At 35.8% G+C, this 19,672-nt stretch overlaps 1 protein-coding gene across 1 annotated transcript; it reads right to left on the bottom strand.

The window, feature by feature from the left end:
- Window positions 1–1,681: 1,681 nt before the first annotated feature.
- LOC137394615 (putative methyltransferase DDB_G0268948) lies at window positions 1,682–19,672 on the bottom strand. The gene is made up of 7 exons (XM_068081356.1): window positions 19,477–19,672; window positions 13,660–13,832; window positions 12,527–12,629; window positions 6,374–6,484; window positions 5,352–5,458; window positions 4,106–4,243; window positions 1,682–2,999 (listed from the first exon to the last, which is right to left on the bottom strand). The coding sequence occupies exons 1-7, from the start codon at window positions 19,606–19,608 to the stop codon at window positions 2,912–2,914; spliced, it is 852 nt and encodes a 283-aa protein (XP_067937457.1). The 5' UTR covers window positions 19,609–19,672; the 3' UTR covers window positions 1,682–2,911.

Raw genomic sequence — 19,672 nt, 5'->3', positions numbered from 1 at the left:
GCACTCAATGCTCTAATGCAGTGGTTCTTAACCTTTTTCAGTGTATTTCCCACTTTGACAGACCACACTTCGAGATTTCCACCTCTCTAGCAGCCGAAAATTGTGGTATTTTTGTCACTCTCAGATTACAAGAGGCTTTTCAGATAGCATTTTGCCATACAGTCAAAATGAATCAATTATTAATTGAACTCTGATAGAAATCATACTTTATGGATAGTTTGTCATGATATACTTTTTATTTATGGAAAAATAAAATTCAAGATAAACACAACAATAGAGTAATTTAAATATCCAATAAGCTGCTTGATACATCACGAGGCTTGGTTTCCGTATTAATACAGTTGTACCCACAATAAAAGCATGTATCTGCACCATGTATGTGTTGAAAATACAGTACAACAGCTATATCCTTGAAACGCGCGTAATCAATATTCTCAATCTGAAGCTTGAGAATTTCCCACCTCAAATCCTCAAATTTCCCACTGGTTAAGACCCCCTGCTCTAATGAATACCAAAATCACAGTTGTTCTTATATGTTAGCACTTTTCAATCTGTTCTTTGAGTGAGAAATATTTTCCAACTTTTTCTTTTTCTTTGCTGGATATGTTGTAGTCATTGGGTACTACTACTATATCTATCGTAGCACCCCTCTTGCTCTCCTTGCCCACCACTACAATAACTGGCTGGTTTGCCAAGACAAGCTTGTCAGTCCGGATGTAAAAGTCCTAGAGGATCTTAGTGCGGCCATTTTGGTGGACCTTCCTAGAAACTTTCCACAAGTGTTGTGGTTCATTGAGGCCATACTCATTGCATAGTCTTTTTTACACTACACCTGTGACATGATTATGCCGCGCAGTGTATGCATTTCTAGCTGGTCGTCTGCATCCACTGATGATGTGTTAAATGGTGTGATAGATCTGTATTTAGAGTTGCCTAGGTAGGAGCACTTGCTTCCGTGCTGCCATTATTAGCAACTCTGTATTGACCATTAAAGCACCTTTGTTAAGTCCGATATATTGTCTGTATACACAGTGAAACCTCTATATATAAAAACTGATATATAAAAACTTCAAGCTACACTATGTTTTTGTTAGAAATTTTGTTTGGACTTATGAAAGGTATTTGTAGATACAAAAATTTATTTGTTTCATATCTTGGCTCGTTTGCTTTCCTGTGTGTATGATGTACAATGCGTACATCGTCACACTCAGTTTTATTTGCTAGCAAGAATCAATGAACGGTGTGTGTTTTGTTTTTGCTCGCCAGCCATACAATTTGGAGTTAACATATATATCATACAGAGTAAAACTACTTGTGTTTTTAAAAGTCGAGTTCTGTGTTTTCTGTATGATTATAAATTTTTCAGTTCATGATGTAAATAAACCATTCCACTTATGTTCCAAAACGTAATTATACTCAGCAAAATGAAACTAGAAGAACAATATAACACTCACATCATCCTCTCTCCACGGTCTTCTCTTAGTCACATCAAAGGTAACAAACTGACTGACAAACAGACAGACATACCGTTCATAGTTTTTCTTCATTTTTTTCTGTTCTTTCTTTTTTTGAAGTGTACTTTTTGATTTCTTTTATGATGTAGTACTAAAATTCTAACAAGTCATTGTTACAGGTGTTAGCTATGACATGTATTTGTAGTTTATACAGGTGTTATGTTTGATTATTGTGTTGCATTGAACAAACAGATTATGGCATTTATTTGGTGAAACTGATTTCTACTTAAAAACTTTTCTCCTTTCTAAATGAAGTGGCTTCTGGACCGAGTTAACATAGCAAGCAGATATTTCACTGTTTATGTAAGATTGTTTCGTAACCCCTCCTAACCCAAGTTGCCAGTACTGTCTGCTCAAGCTCAGTTCTCCTACCAGAAGACTGGGAGTTTGAGCCTTCAGTCTCAGCCAATTTCAATCGCATTGTTTTCTACACCTGACTTTTGTTGACTGCTGTTGGGGGGGATTTACATATATATGCCCTATACTTTATAACTGTATAGGTTCTTGTTTGAGCTAAACACTTCCTAATATTTTTAAAAATATTATAACCGTTGGAATGAAATACTAGGCTACATTTCTCTGTGTTAAAGATAAGAACCTATACAGTTATAAGGCATATATATGTACACCAGCAGCGGTCAGCACAAGTCAGGTTTAGAAAACAATGCAATTGAGAATGACCAAGATCTTGAATGATCTAACTTCCGGTTCTCTTGTAGGAGACCCAAGTTTGAGCAGACAACCACCTACTTGAGTTAACCAAAAGAAATAAATGCATATATCATTAAGAAATATAAATTTGAAGGCAGATTAAACCAGTAGGAATAACATTTACCCGCATGTGTGTTATATTTGTCCCTTATAGCTGTTATATAGCTACCCCTTAATATTCAACATTCTAAATTTTCTATGTCTGCTCACTTTAAGTCTTTAATCTAGACTTGTCAGTTGCTATTAGAAAACTTACAATACGTGCAAAGGTTAAAATTAATGACCAGCAAAAAACTATTTCAACTAGCAATTCGCAAATGGTTTACAAGCGAATCAATAATTAGCAAAAGCTATATTAACTAGCAATTAGCAAACAGATTACAAGCAACCTAAAAACTAGCATAAAAATATCATGAATAGCAAATAGCAGATATTCTAGTTTAATTTTTAGAAACTGTCAAAAATGTCACTTGGCTACTATCTTCCCAACAATATGTTATAAAATACTATAATTAATAAAACAGCAACAATTATACTAGTTAGAATAAATTTTAGCAAGCTGTCAGTATCATATTTGCTGACAGCCATTCGAAGTTAGAGAAAGGTTTAGCTTCTACCATCTTAAAAATAGATATACTATAGCAGGTGTCATAGGCTTTACTAGTTAAGGGTGTCTATGTCTATGTCTATGGCTTCCTTCCAAGAAGAAGGTATATTTGTAGTTTGTACTTGAGTGGTGAACTCATGTCTGTTGATCCATACAGTTCACAAAACCTAAAATATAGAGTGTTTATGTCAATAAAAATATAAATGAAGGCGTTATGAGACAGTAGCTAATACTCTGGTTCACGCGTTACCTACTTTTAAGCATCTCACTTGTGAAGTGAACGGACACAGTCTAATGTTCTAAACTGTTTAATAAGGGACACAGTCTAATGTGTGACGCTGTCTAATAAGGGACACAGTCTAATGAGTGATGTAGTCTTATGTGAGACACAGTCTAATAAGTGACATAGTCTAATATGTGATCCATTTTACTATAAGACACAGTCTAAAATATGACACAGTCTAATTTGTGGAGGGAACTGGTGTAGCCTTTGTTCTATTATCGTGGGCAGCTATAATGTGAGTCATACTCATTTCAATAATTCTGTTTTAGTAATTAATAGAATTTTATGAGATTTCAAATATATGTAGTACGAATTCCTCCTTATTTTTTACTGACATACTGTTGTGTTTTGAACTCAAAAGCTTAAAGTGGTTGCTTTACTGTTGTCAGTGTTGAGTTGACAGCAAAAAGCACTAGCGCTTTATAATGGTTAGACCAGAACCCTTAATGTAAGGTCTCAGCTTGTTTATGAATATTAAATGTGAATATTTTTTGATTAGGTCTTGATTTCTCTTTGATTTGTCTTGTCTAATGACTAATCCAACAGTAAGTTTCAGAACTATGATTTTTCTAAAACTCTTTTTTTAGCCCATTTTCTGGCGGTGTACTGAATAAACAGTGTTTAGAAAGCTAGCCTTAGTTTTAAAGAGAAGGCTGATGAAAGCCAAAAGTTCAAAGAGACAAAAAACTAGTTTAGCTAGAAAAGGTAAGGTGTCTTTTGATGTTATATTATTAATGCTTATATGTCTAAGGAGATTAGTTGTGTACAGATAAGTATTTTTTTTAAACGGGAAAATTAAATCAAACGCAAATAAGTGGATTAGCTACAATGAAGCAAGTAGCTGTTGATAGTTTATCCGAAATAAAGTAAGGGTCTGTTTATGAGATCACGTCAAAATAAGGAAAATAACTACCTGTTAATATTGTCACTCCAAAATAAGATAAAGAGGTACCTGTTGACAGTGTAACTCCAAAATAAGGGAAAAAGTACCTGTTGATAGTGTCACTCCAAAATGTATCCCATTTTTCTTCATGCGCATTTCTGTAGCAGTTGAGTGCAGATCTTGTGCTTAAGAAGCCAAAAAGACCCTCAATGTTTGTGGTAATATGCAGGGCCATGCTTTCATCTCTGCAATATGTTTATTCACCTTAATTAAACTGGTAGTATGTTTTTGACCATCTGATTGACTGATCTAAGTAATTGTAGTTGTATCCTCCTGTTATGGTTGCTGAGCGTATAGTAACTGCTATCTACTGTAGTAAAAAACTTTCCATCTCACCAAGTACTCAGTATGACTATTTCAACAGATGATATTGACAATTACTATACCCTTTGGTCTGAGGGTAAAAGATTTTCAGTGAAGCTGTTTGTCCAGTAGACACAGAATTGTATGCAATCAGCTTGATATCATAAGAACATATACACGACAACAGATAAGATCATATGGTAATGTATTAGGGTAAGTTCATGTGCTCATGTCAGGATATAAATCCTAGGCAATGTATCAGGATAGGCTCAGATGCTTATATTAGAATTTAAATGAGGGCTGTGTATCAGGGTAAGTTTGGTAGCATGTATGATCACTCGAATATATACAAGTAATGTTTTCCAAATTGTAATTTGATACTCTGTAAGCATTTATTATGTGTCATTAAATAATTATCATCGGATGAATCCCCTATCAGTATTATGATATGTAGAATGCTTATCTATCACTCTCAGGATATTACTAATGCTCACCTATTAGTATCAGGATATCAAGAATACTCACCTATTAGTACTAGGATGTTAAGAATACTCACCTCTCAGTATCAGGATATTAAGAATACTCTCCTATTTGTGTCAGGATATTAAGAATGCTCTCCTATTAATATCAGGATATTAAGAATGCTTACCTCTCAGTATCAGGATATTAAGAATACCCACCTCTCAGTATCAGGATATTAAGAATACTCTCCTATTAGTATCAGGATATTAAGAATGCTTACCTCTCAGTATCAGGATATTAAGAATACCCACCTTTCAGTATCAGGATATTAAGAATAGTCTCCTATTAGTATCAGGATATTAAGAATGCTTACCTCTCAGTATCAAGATATTAAAAATACCCAACTCTCAGTATCAGGATATTAAGAATGCTCACCTACTAGTATCAGGATATTAAGAATACTCTCCTATTAATATCAGGATATTAAGAATGCTCTCCTATTAATATCAGGATATTAAGAATACTCACCTCTCAGTATCAGGATAAGGTATCTGTAAGCCCTCTTCTGTATACCTAGCATCTAAACATTTATCTCTATTGTGCCAGTAGCTATATATAGGTTCCTCCCTCAGAAGCTGTAACAAACGACTTTTATCTAGCGTGGACTTCCGAATGAGATATTTTATTATTATGACTATTATGGGTACAGTTTCTCTCAACTACAAGCACAAAGACCTTTGGACCATTTAAAAAAGTTGGAATTTGTCAAAGTTTCATATCATCATCATCATCATCTTAAAAAAGGAATTTTTTTAAAGTCAATGTTATGATAAGGAGAGTTTTGATGTGGTATCGTTAAAAGTATTTATCAGATCTGAAAATATAGTTTCTGCATCACCGAACAAAGCTTCGTTGAGCATATTTTCTATGAGTTTGTTGTACAATGTAAAAAATAACTCTTATAAGATTACACTGATTTCCTTGATGTAAGTTTATTTTTATTTTTAGATTTATCACACTTTTCTGGTTTGTACAAGTGATAACACAAATAAACCTTTTAAAACCACACATATTTTTAAGCCAACATTTAAATATAATTTTACACGTCAGAAAATGGTATTTTACAAGCTACTCACCAAGTTTATATGCTATTTTAGTAAAATAAATGTCTCAAAAATGTTTAGTCATGAACTGCTGCAAGAATGCTCCATTATTGAAGTCTGTGGCACATTACCTGCACATTTTTTAAAATGTTATTCAATAGAACAATTATACAAATTGAACATATACATATCAAAGTTATATAATGATGTTGTCATCCTGTACCTATAAACACAGGAAGCTAATTAGCTGCAGTCAGCACCATAAAATAGTGCTATTAGATTCAGCTTACAACCAGAGAATGACAAATAATACTAAAACTCAAATAAACTACTAAATAAAAATTGTGGTTCAACGAAACAATATATATATATATAGTTTTTTTCCAAGTTATACCATGGACAGTAAAAATAACCAAGATGTTAGCGAACCATAAAAACTGAACATACCGCTGTTAAGAATGCTGTAAGATCTGGAGCTTTAGGATGGTCTACAACTTCAACCCAATAGCTGTGCATGTATACAGCAATAACTCCTCCCGGTTTAAGAACTCGGTCTACCTGCACAAAAATATATCTGTTTATAAGTGCTTCCATCGTGTCAGTAGCTTTTGGTATAAATACCGTTCAGGATGAATTTATTCGCGGAGTTATATTTCGCGAAAATGGTCTTTTAATGCATATTCGCAGATGAATTTATTCGCGGCTGAAAACTGCCACTCTCTAGGAAAAGTTAACTCGATTACGTCTAGCAATAGAGTTAATCTTACGCATGCGCGGCTACGCGCTTTGCGCGTTTTGTTTTCTATTTAGCCTACAACTACGGGTGGATCGTGCTAAGCTATAAATTCTTTGTTGCTTTCAGAGGTTTCCACAAATATTCATAGATTTGGAGGCCTTTGATGAACCAACAATTTGCGGTAAGTAATGAGTTTTTTCTCAAAACCATTTAGTTGAATTTTACTTTGGTTCTTCGGTATAACGCAATATTTATTTTTTCCATCCTTACCGCTTCATTATTTGTTTTAGTGTGAGAGAGATTTTTCATCATACACGCGAGCACAATGACTGCAAGGGTGGTATATGTCATTCTTAAAAGATCACCAATTACTCAGGGAGATCTGGAAATTGAGGTAGAAGTGACTGCAGCTACTTACGAAGAGAATATATTTGTTTAAAAAAAGGAACAAAAACGCCTTTACGAGCACAAATCTTTGGCCAACCGGCAGAACTTTGCAATAGTAAGCCACGAGGAGAGTTCTGATGATAACATCCTTACCAGCTATGTAGTAGCGAGAGAATCGCCTTTAACATCTACCCAAGACAGTGACAGCGATATAGAGCTGCTATTACCACAATAACTAATCAGAGAGCACCATTACACACTAGTATTCACTTATCAAGAGTATCAGTTTAATTTTATTGCTCTAGACAACCGCCATATAGACTAAACTGTTTATATTTACTCCATTCATCGTTTGTAAAATTGTATTTGTTTTTGAAACATTGTATTTGTACACTCAAGTTTGTAATAAATCTATACATGAAATAAAATATATAATTTAATCATGTTTGCTGCAGCGATATCAAGGAGTTGTTGTCGATGAAAGGGTTGACTGGTTGCTTTTCTGCCTGGTTGCTTTGCTTCTAGGTTGACTGGTTGCTTCTCTGCCAATATTTCTGCCACGGTGAATATCACTACTTGTCTCTAGTTTTCGTAATCGGAGTAGGTTGTTTCATTCTCAATCTGCAGCAAACACAAAAAAGAAAAAAAATATTAATAAGTGTTAAGAAAGTACAAAAACAATACCTGATGTATTTAATGAAAGCGATCGGTTTTTAAACAAACGAATTAACTAATGCAGTTGATTATAGAAAAACGTATCTGCACTGCAAAACGAATACATACCATAATGTCCAGATCATAATCGTCCTCAACTTCGGTAATAGAGATTGATGGAGTTGACTTCAATGTAAAAAGACTGGGAGAGATTTTTTGCGATGACGAAGCCACGCCGAATAACTTGTGAAAACCTTGAATAATTTTGTAAAGTTTGATGCAATGACAATAAAACTCGAAGCCCAGCGATGATTTTAAAGAAGTTTTGGAACTCGGCTACGTTTAGTACTTCTGCCTAGTGGCTATTTTTGCGATGACGCCATTCTGTATATCTTGTGACAACCTTGAATAATTTTGTAAAGAAGTGTGATGCATTGGCAATGGTGTTAGCTCAAAGCCCAGGCAATGATTTTAAGAATGTTTTGAAACTCAACTACGTTTATTATTTATATTAAAAACCAGCCTAGCGGCTAGTTTTTAATTTGATGCAGTAGTTATTCTCCCTTGTGATTAAAAATAGAACTAATTATTCACGGAATTTTATAATTCGCGGAGTTGTCTGTTCGCGAAATCGCGAATTTTTTCAACCAACGAATATTTTCATCCTGTACGGTAGTAACTTTGAGAACAGGTCTTAACAAGCTCTTGTGATATTTTAACAACAGGCAATAGCCGAGCCCAGGGCCAAGGTAAGCCAGCACGACCAACTAGAGATGCTGAGTTCAGAAGGCCAGCGCAGACCTTCTGAACTGCTAAAGATGCAAATAGTCCTCGCAAGGTCGAGCCAACAGGAAACTGAGTTTGCATTCCATCCAGCTGGAAGTACGGCAGATAGGCCACTGAGCTGACAGAAGAGAGGACCGATTTGTGACCAAGTCAGCAGATGAAGAAGCAACCTGTTACCGAGTTGGGTTTTTGGAAGGGGGCAGACCCTGTCGGCTCGCATCGTAAAAAAGAGGATAGATCATAAATCAGTAAACAAGGCAGAGCACTCCCCATTCATCCCGGATAAATGGGAAATGCTCTGCATTTGATGTAAAGCACTACATAAACGAGCATGACTCATTTGATGTAGTTAATTTGTATGCGCACTCTCGACTATGTATACTTGTATATTATATATACATGTATGTATATTTTATTATGAAAAATGAATATTTGGTTTCTTGTCAGGTAGTAAAGGAACACAGCTGTTTCAATAACATGTACAATTTTTATGTCAACAGCAGTAAACAGAAGCATTTGATGGAGGAGGCATATACAAAATACAATTAAGATATCATCTGGTATACCAACTTGTTTCAGAACTAAGGCTACAATTAAGATATCATCTGGTATACCAACTTGTTTCAGAACTAAAGCTACAATTAAGATATCATCTGGTATACCAACTTGTTTCAGAACTAAGGCTACAATTAAGATATCATCTGGTATACCAACTTGTTTCAGAACTAAGGCTACAATTAAGATATCATCTGGTATACCAACTTGTTTCAGAACTAAGGCTACAATTAAGATATCATCTGGTATACCAACTTGTTTCAGAACTAAGGCTACAATTAAGATATCATCTGGTATACCAACTTGTTTCAGAACTAAGGCTTTATTGGTTGGTTCTATTTTATTGAACTCCTTACAGCATGGGCTAGCATGAGGTCTATGTCATAAGATGATACCTCATCTGACCTGTTCTGATTAATCACCTCGGTTGACCTGACTTGCTCTGTTCTGATTAATCACCTCAGTTGATCTGACCTGTTCTGATTATTCAACTCAACTGACCATACATGATCTGTCTAGCTTACCTGTCTTAGCTCGCTAAGGCGAACAAAATATTGAATATCGAATTTGTGACTGACACAAATGCCTCATTATTTGAAGCGTCCATGGCAATCAAACTTGTCATTTTAACAAAAATTATATAATCAAAATACTATTACGCCATAAGCCATTTGTCTTCTCAAAAAATTATCTTTATGCATGACGTATTAAAAGAAAAGAGAAGACCCGAGAAGACAAGACCACATCTAAAGACACTATATGTTGATTTTAATAGCATACAGCAACAAAAGTGGTAGGGAAATAGTCAGCGATCGACGGACAAAAACAAACAAAGGGATTGATAATTACCGTACAGGATGAATTTATTCGCGGAGTTATATTTTGCGAAAATTGTCTTTTTATGCAAATTCGCGGATGAATTTATTCGCGGCTGAAAACTGCCACTCTCTAGGAAAAGTTAACTCTATTACGCCTAGCAATAGAGTTAACCTTACGCATGCGTGACTACGCGCATTGCCCGTTTTGTTTTCTATTTAGCTTACAACTACGGGTGGATCGGGCTAAGCTATAAATTATTTGCTGCGTTCAGAGGTTTTCACGAATATTCATAGATTTGGAGGCCTTTGATGAACCAACAATTTGTGGTAAGTAATGAGTTTTTCACATTAACTAAATTAGTTGAATTTTACTTTGCTTCTTCGGTAAAACGCAATATTTATTTTTCCATCCCTACCGCTTCATTATTTGTTTCAGTGTGAGAGAGAAATTTTTCATCATACACGGAAGAACAATGATTGCAAGGGTGGTAGATGTCATTCTTATAGAAGATCACCAATCATTCAGGGAGGTCTTGAAATTGAAGTAGAAGTGGCCGCAGCTGCTAACGAGGAGAATATATCTGTTTTAAAAAAGGAACAAAGACGCCTTTATGAGCACAAATTTTTGGCCAACTGGCAGAACTTTACAATAGTAAGCCACGAGGAGAGTTCTGATGATAACTTCCTTACCAGTCGTGTAGTAGCGAGAGAATCGCCTTTAACATCTACCCAAGAAAGTGACAATGCTGCTATTACCAAAATAACTAGTCAGAGAGCACCATTTCACGCTAGTATTCACTTATCAAGAGTACCAGTTTAATTTTATTGCTAGATAACCGCCATTATGACTAAACTGTTTATATTTACTCCATTCATCGTTTGTAAAATTTTATTTGTATTTGAAATATTTTATTTGTACACTCAAGTTTGTAATAAACTATAATATATCTATACATGAAATAAAATATATAATTTAATCATGTTTGCTGCAGTGATATCAATGAGTTGTCGATGAAGTTGACTGGTTGACTAAGTTGACTGGTTGCTTCTCTGCCAATATTCTTGCCTTGATGAATATTACTACTTGTCTCTAGTTTTTGTACTCAGAGTAGGTTGTTTCATACTCAATCTGCAGCAAACACAAAAAAGAAAAAAATATTAACAAGTGTCAAGGAAGTACAAAAACAATAGCTGAAGTATTTAATGAAAGCGATCAGTTTTAAACAAAAGAATTAACTAATGCAGTTAATTATGGAAAAACCTATCTGCACTGCAAATCAATTACATACCATAATGTCCAGATCAGAATCATGATCGTCCTCAACTTCGGTATTAGAGATTGATGGAGTTGATTTCAATGTAAAAAGACTAGGAGAGATTTTTTTGTGATGATGAAGCCATGCCGAACAACTTGTGAAAACCTTGAATAATTTTGTAAAGTTTGATGCAATGGCAATAAAACTCGAAGCCCGGTGATGATTTTAAATGTTTTGGAACTCGGCTACGCTTAGTACCTCTGCTTAGTGGCTATTTTTGCAATGACGCCATTCTGCATATCTTGTGACAAATTTTGTAAAGAAATGTGATGCATTGGCAATGGTGTTAGCTCAAAGCCTAGGCAATGATTTTAAAAATGTTTTGAAACTCAACTACGTTTAGTATTTATATTAAAAACCAGCCTAGCGGCTAGTTTTTAATTTGATGCAGTAGTTATTCTCCATTGTGATTAAAAATAGAACTAATTATTCACGGAATTTTATAATTCGCGGAGTTGTCTGTTCGCGAAATCGCGAATTTTTATAACCAACGAATATTTTCATCCTGTACGGTAGTTTGTCTTTTTTGTATGCTAAAACTATACATGTTGACCTAAAGTGGCCAGCGACCAGCCTGTGATAGTTGGTCATTCTTTTTATATGTATATACGAACAAAAAAAGAAGTTTTCTGTCAAAATAAATGAATTTGTAATAAGTTCATTTATATTGCTATAATGCAGTCTAATGCTCTGAACAGTCTAATAAGCAACACTGCCTAATGTGCGACATCATCTAATATGAGGGGCACTCTTATATGTGACACAGTCTAATGTGTGACACAGTTTAATATGTGACATATTTTAATGTTTGCCACAGTCAAATTTGTGACACAGTCTAATTTGTCACATAGTCTATGATGTTACACAGGCTAAGGCGTCACATGGTCTAATATGTGGCACAGTCTAATATGTGACACAGTTTTATGCGTGAAAAAGTGTAATATGTGGCACATTCTTATGTGTGATACCAGCTAATATGCATTCGGGTCCAAAGTGGGACACAGTTTAATGTGTGACACAATTTAATGTGTGACACAGTTTTATATGTAGCACAGACTAATATGTGTTACTATCTGATATATGGTACTGTTTAATGTGATATGTAATCTAATATGTTATACAGTCTTATGTCAGTTTTCCAAATACAGATTATTGACCATGAACTTCATCTCAGACAACAAAATCTTTTCCTGAAAACACTAATTTCTCTCAGGCCAAGTATTTCTGCAGCACATCTCAATGACTTAGTACAAATAGTTTACATTAAAAATTTGTGTATCAAATAGTTATTGAACTGAAATGTGTAACACTGACATTAAAACAGACATAACAAGCATACTCATCTCACTTCCTTGTAAAATGTTGGCCAGTCAAACCAGTGCAGAGCCATACCAACAGTTACCAAGTCAACTGAGACAGCATCTAAAGGCAAATCTTCCGCTGTTGACGCTCTGCAAGATACGATTCAGAAAGCAATCAACTATTGCATCAAAACATGATCAGCTTTAATAACCTCTAATGATCAGATACCAAGCCTGGGGATTAATCTAATTGGTATGAAAATATGTGCAAAATAGTATGCCGCGTTTAAGCCTGGTTTCCATATGATAGCGCAATGATTGTGTGCGGCCCAGTGATCGTGCGCAATGCATTTCTTGGGCTGTGACGCAGTGTTTCCATAGCGCGCCTAGGCGCCATGCTGGCATTGGACAGGGTGGGTAATTTTCTTACTTTTTCATACGTGAGACCGATTTCTTCGAAAAACAGCCCTCCGTTGCGACCTTGCGCTGTCGTAGAAAAACCAGGCCTACTCTTTTGTACGGGAGATCGATTTCTTCGGAAAACAGCTTTCCGTTTGAATTGTTGGATAGATTGAAAAGGTCGAGCGGTGTATTGTTGGATACATCATCGCCCGCACCCGTCGCAAGGATCTATTCTGTTGGCTCCTTGCGATCAGCATACGCACGTCACGCGATCGTCGTGCGTTGACGTTTCCATATCACAGCTGGCCTACGCACGACGTCGTGCGCCTTGTTGCGTGCCTTGTTGCGCGCCTTGTTGCGCGCCTTGTTGCGCGCCTTGTTGCGCGCCTTGTTGCGCGCCTTGTTGCGCGCCTTGTTGCGCGCCTTGTTGCGCGCCTTGTTGCGCGCCTTGTTGCGCGCCTTGTTGCGCGCCTTGCGCTGTCATATGGAAACCAGACTTAAAAGAGACAACTGTAGCAGCCACAACATGTAAGGGCAAATGTATCAGTTGGAAACTATGATAAATTATGACACTTGAGAATTAAAAAGTTAACTTTAATCTCATATACTTAATTAAACACGTAACTACCTGACTCTCACTTTGGCTTGTTCCATAAGCATGTATTAGAAACATAGGAGATATGCTAAGACCAGTGTTGAATAGTGCTAATCAGTAATCAATATACATGTAACACTTTGTAGCCATGATATAATGGGTCAGCTCTATGAAGGGCCATACTTGAACTGGATGTTGTCTAATGTGTTGTCCGCGATAGCCTGCTGTATTTGCTCCTCACTCACATCCAGACCAATGACAGAGTCAAAAAACTTTGCCAGACCCTTGGTTGACTGCCCTGATCCACAACCAATATCTGCCGCCAGAGAAAGTCTGTCAGCTTTGGATGGCAAAACCTGTACCAAGAACATAACAGCTTTCTATGCAAAAAATAATCTTATGCATAGCTAGTTTACTCAAAGGGAATATCATCTTTGCGTGTTTCTTAGCCTGACAGACATGGATATTAGACCGTTTATGCAAAACATAATTTCTAGACAAACTGAACACTAACAAAAAGTTTATCAATTCTAAGGCGTTAAAAACACATTCATATCAAGCTTTTCTACCCATAACGCTTAACCTTTCTAGAACATTCCTTACAGACAGAGCGATCATTTTTAAGCTGACATAAACTTTTTGCAAGATATGTGGCAATATTTTTAAACATGACTCTGCATTTTTTTTGGCAAACACTTTAATTGCATATGTAAAATATCTCTACTTATAGTTAGTCCTATCATGTGACCTGTTAATGACCTTTATAGTGTTATCATCAGAGATCAGATGGCTGGGCTGTACAAAAACAGATCACCATGATGAGAGTTTAGCTAGTAAAAACAGTCTATAAAACTACTGCTGACTGTAGCCAAAGTCAATAAGTTAATGAGAAACTAAGTGACCTAATTTCATTTTCAAGAGGTACAAAATGTGTGCATACAAAAAAGTTTTTTCACTTGTATGCCTTGTAAAATATAGCACTAGTTTGGTTATAAAGATTTCCAGAAACTGTCTTGTTATCATATACCATCATATACTCAAGTGAAGGCAAATACCACTATATATTTTCATTAAATTATGAAAGATTCTCATTGGGATTCAAACACCTCATGTGTAAAAATCTATGAAAGAATCCACAGGCACGCACGCACGCACGCACCTACACACGCACGCACGCACTCACCTACACATGATTGCAGTTCATATCTATTATGTCACTAAGTTTGACAAATCTCACCTATTTAATTACAACTTTACAACTCTCTACAGGCAGAGAATTTGCTTTATGATTTGGCTCAAGCTACCTGCATTAGCAGTTAAGCAGGCGAGATAGGGTTTACATTTACTATGTTTTCATGACTCACATAATTTGCATGATTCACATAATTCGAATGATTCAAGTTCAGTTACTGTGCAATCAAGCGTTTCAATGAACACCTGCTGATGCAGATTTAACGCCAGCGCTTGACCCCATAGGTCAAGTAGTAGACTAATTAATGGCTCTATAATTAGCTACGCAGTCTTGTCACGCTAAGCTTAGCAGCAATCTCTCGAAACGTTGGCGCATTGAGACTGCTGAAATCGAAATAAAAACAGACATGTTTCCCGCACCGAAATTGGCTTACAGACTTTTTAACAGACTTTTGTATGATCTCTATTTATATTAGTATATTTTGTTATTTTTAAATCTTTAATGGTTAAATAAGTCAATTGCGAATAGCTGAGATAGGTATTTATTGAAAAATAATGACGTTTTTGGTTGTTTTCTGATCACTATCTCACTCATGTGAAACTGCGCATTTCATTCAGAGATCATATAGCATTCACAAAAAGGATTTCCCAGGGTTTTCCATGGCGTTATGGGGGTTTTTACTGAGTGAGATAGTGATCAGAAAACAATCAAAAACGTCATTATTTTTTAATAAATACCTATCTCAGCTATTCGCAATTGACTTATTTAACCATTAAAGATTTAAAAAGAGCAAAATATACTAATATAAATAGAGATCATACCAAAGTCTGTTAAAAAGTCTGTTAGCCATATTTGGTGCGTAAAAATACCTCATAAAAACGACTGAAGCGTGAAAATGCATTTAATGTAATAGCCATCGATATTCTAATGCTCATTAAAGATGTGGTTGCGTCAAAAAATTCGATTTAATGAAATTAAGACCAATAAAAAGCTAAAACATCAGCTACAATTTGATGCCATTTTTGTCTTGTTAGACCAACCCTGTCCAGAGATATATGCGTTTGAATGAGGCCCTCTTTTAAAAAGCTCACGTTCCAGCGGGTGCTTCTTTCGTGACGTCACAAGCAATATATCTGAAAAGAAACCACGAGCGATAAATATGAGGTCGCTCCCTTAGCCAATCATCAGCGTGAAATTTTTATATAGGCCATAATAAATGTTATCACTCGTAAAGCGTGTTGTCTGTGATCTCAAATTTAGGGATTTTACTCTATTATTAATTCACATGGACATCGACATTTACTAAATTAATTAACATCGTTACTTTAATGAATTACTCGATCGACACATTTTATTGGCGAACAACATACATGTAATTGTAAAATTGCTGTAAAGTTACTGCGAAGGTGACTCCGAGTTTTTTTGGCATCAGGTAGTTCAAGTTCTACAGAGGAAGCTCAGAGAATGGAGGTAAATTTATCTTTTACTTTGAGTCTCCAATAGAGTTTCCTGTTGAGTTTACATTCAGATTATATTTCCCTGTTTGAGGCTAAAATGTAATTTCCTGCGCGTGCGAGATACCTATGTACAGTAAGTTCTTGATGGCTTCTTTTTAATCTTTAGCATCTAGCTATACAATGGCTTAGATTGATGAATATACTAGAGGTAATATTTTAGTACTCATTAATACATGTACTAATTAATAAAATTGTAACTTTTTGCTATCACTAATCATCGTTTTATATTTTTTTATCGGTTCACCTAGCTACATTTGCTTCAAATTTTCTGTGGCATCTTTATCTAGTAAATTAGATTTATGATTTGACATTAGATGTTCACTTTTCACTTGTAGAAAGTGAAGAAAATCGATTGATCAATGCAAATCTTTAATTTCCAGAACCGAAGCTTCGAATCGTTGGCTTGGAGTACTTGTGCCTTTGTTAAACGTTTATTCGTTTTTAAAATTACACTCGCAATCTATCAAACTCCCAATTTGGAAGCTGTCGATAGATACGCTTTAGAATGACATATCTATGAATGACATATATTTATTGCATTTGTTTTACTGATTACAGAATGTTTATGTCAAGAAGCTTTGTCAGTGTGGAAAGTGCCATAAAGGGGAAAGAGAGACTTGAATGTGTGCTGCATAAACCATGATATTTTGTTTGAGTTTGTTGCAGTATATGAATTTGTCTTATTGTATCAGCTAAAACTATGTGAGTGGCCACGACTTGATGAATATTTTTAATAAAAGCTTTATGCCGAGATGAAAATATTTTTGCTTGTAAAAATTATATAATAAAATAATATTGTTGAAGATAATGCAAAACATGATTTGCAGAATATTGTAGTGAATTGGATATGGTATATGGATGTCCGCAGAACTGGAGAATGTGAGTTCAAATCCAGTTTGCAGCAAACTTCTCATCCTTAAAACTCTATCCCTATGTATATTCTTTCCAAAGACGCGTCTTACTTACGGTAGTAAGAAACTAGTACTGTAGTCGGTGTAGGCAATGATATTCAGCCCCGCCCCAAGGATAGGCGACGGACATAAGGTGGGCGGGACTTATGGGAGGCTGTATATCGTTAGTATGGGTAGCTGCGGAACTGTGCTGATACAAAGACGTTATTCAACATAGTTAGCTTGACAGAATTACCGTAGACCGGTAGAATTGGTAGTCGGTACCCAAATGTTTACACAACATTTGGAGAAATTGAGTAGAACAAATTTTCAATTTTTGTTATTTGATGCCTTTAAAACATTCATAATAATCCATCTTTAGCTGGATTAAAAATTTTATTCTAGCCAACATGAGCAAATACAAAATAAGATATATGCCAATAGAGCCACGTAGGACTAGACTTTTATCGCAAATAGCCAATGTGAATACGAGAGATAGAGACAGATTGTATAACGTGTGACATCATTTTGGGCAAGTCTGGGCACGTTTTTGTGGCCTGAGCGTTTTTACAGCTATCAGACTTTTTCGGTTTTAATCTTCAAATATCTTGGCAATGCGATCGCGTAACACAACAAACAACATATCAACTGATAGAGAAAAAAATGCTTTCTTTTAAGATCAACTCAAATTTGACGCAACCACATCTTTAAACGCAAGCGCTGTCTCCATGATTCGTAAGCACGATGGATTCAATTAAGTTTTGCGGATCGCCCCAAAACTCGCTTAGCTTGCGGATTTATGCCATTTCCATGGCGCAGATAACTTGCGGATTGGCTCAAATTTGCGAATTATGCGCGTCATGGAAACACAGTGTTTGTGCTGAAGAAACTGGTTAGAGAATGCTGATGTCAAGCCTTGGACCTTGTAAATTGAAGACTCTGTTTAAATTTTTTTCACATGATGTGCTTCTTTCTGTAGATGGAAGATTATGTCTGCGTTGAGAGACATGCTTATAGAGCGATGTTTATACTTGATTATGTTTTTATACACAGACACGTATAAGGAGAGATGTTTACTTGATTGTGTCTGCATACACAGACATGTATATGAAGTGATGCTTACTTGGTTATATCTGCATATACAGACATGTATATGAAGTGATGCTTACTTGGTTATATCTGCATACACAGACATGTATATGAAGTGATGCTTACTTGGTTATATCTGCATACACAGATATGTACATGAAGTGATGCTTACTTGATACTAACTAACTAAAATTACTTGATATGATAACTTGATTGTGTCTGCATACACAGAAATGCATATGCAAAGGTGTTTACTTGATCATGTCTGCATGTTGGCGCGCAAAAATGTACAATATGGAAAAATTCATTCTAGTGAACACTGAACTTGAGCAAGTTTGAAGGTGTTGCAAAAGACGGTATAGAGGCTGCAGCAACACCAGGTTTTTTTTTCTCGTTTTCTGTTCTTCCAGCTTCCTCCACCTCACTTCTATAGCACTTTCCCTTCCCCTTTTGATTCCTTCCTTTATCTTCTATTTTTCTCTCCATGTTTATACTTGTTATTCCCCTTCCCCTTCCTTACTGCCTCCCCTCTCCATTCTTTCTCCTTCCCAAATGTTTGAATGTTTTCACTGCACTGTTGAAATATAACTGTAAAAGTAAGATTAGCTAATTTTTATCGTTTAAAGACAGTCATTCCAGTTGTAATTTATGCGGCTTTTATATCTGAAGCTTTCCTTAGTGATGTGTTCATGCCTTTGGGTGTAAACTATAAGAACAAACTGAGTTACACGGCAGCAATACTTAGATTTATTTGATAACAAACTCTGAAAGTTATTGCCGGCTTTCTAGCTCAGCAAAGACTATCAAGTCCATTTGTGCAGTGTCATTCAAGTCTAGGGTAACTCAATTACAAGCAGCGCAGCCCTGTGGAGTGCTGACCCTTGACCTAAATTAGCAACTACTACATCGAGCTCTAATGATATGAGCTTTAATGATATAGAGTACTAACTCAGTGTGTCATTAACAGGTGACAAAATATCCAGACAGACAGATGTACATGTATCTCTCATAGCCTATAATATCCACTCAGGTGAACCAGAACAACCAAAGTGTTAGCATTATTAATATTATCACTGCAGTGTGTCTCCTAACTCTTTGATTCCTTTAGTAGTGTTCAAAGCAAATCTTTACAGTAGTTTTTTTAGTTGAATTATGATAACGGGCAATCCTAATGTCAATACTATGAAGAAACAAAGGTTTGTAAGATTGTGAATTTATAATGGACAGAGAGAACAGCCAGTTGTATCTAGCAGTTTATATGACGAGTAATTGTATGATATTCCTTATCTCGACTGCATGTTCTAGAACTTACCTCAGGCTTGCGGGCAACGGGAGAAGACCAAACATACTCCATTATTCTAACAAACAGTTCTTCCCCGAATACAGGTCTGTATTTCTTGTATGCTTCAGCATGTTCTTTACCGTCAAACCTCCTTATAGACATGCTGCCGATGTGGCCTCCCGTATGACTTGCTGCCAACAAGATATTTGAGTAGTAAGGGGTCAGC

This window comes from Watersipora subatra, chromosome 4 (assembly GCF_963576615.1).
Source record: "Watersipora subatra chromosome 4, tzWatSuba1.1, whole genome shotgun sequence".
Lineage (NCBI taxonomy): Eukaryota > Metazoa > Bryozoa > Gymnolaemata > Cheilostomatida > Watersiporidae > Watersipora > Watersipora subatra.
The sequence above is the reverse complement of the archived record's forward strand: the minus strand, read 5'-3'. Positions and strand labels throughout refer to the sequence as shown.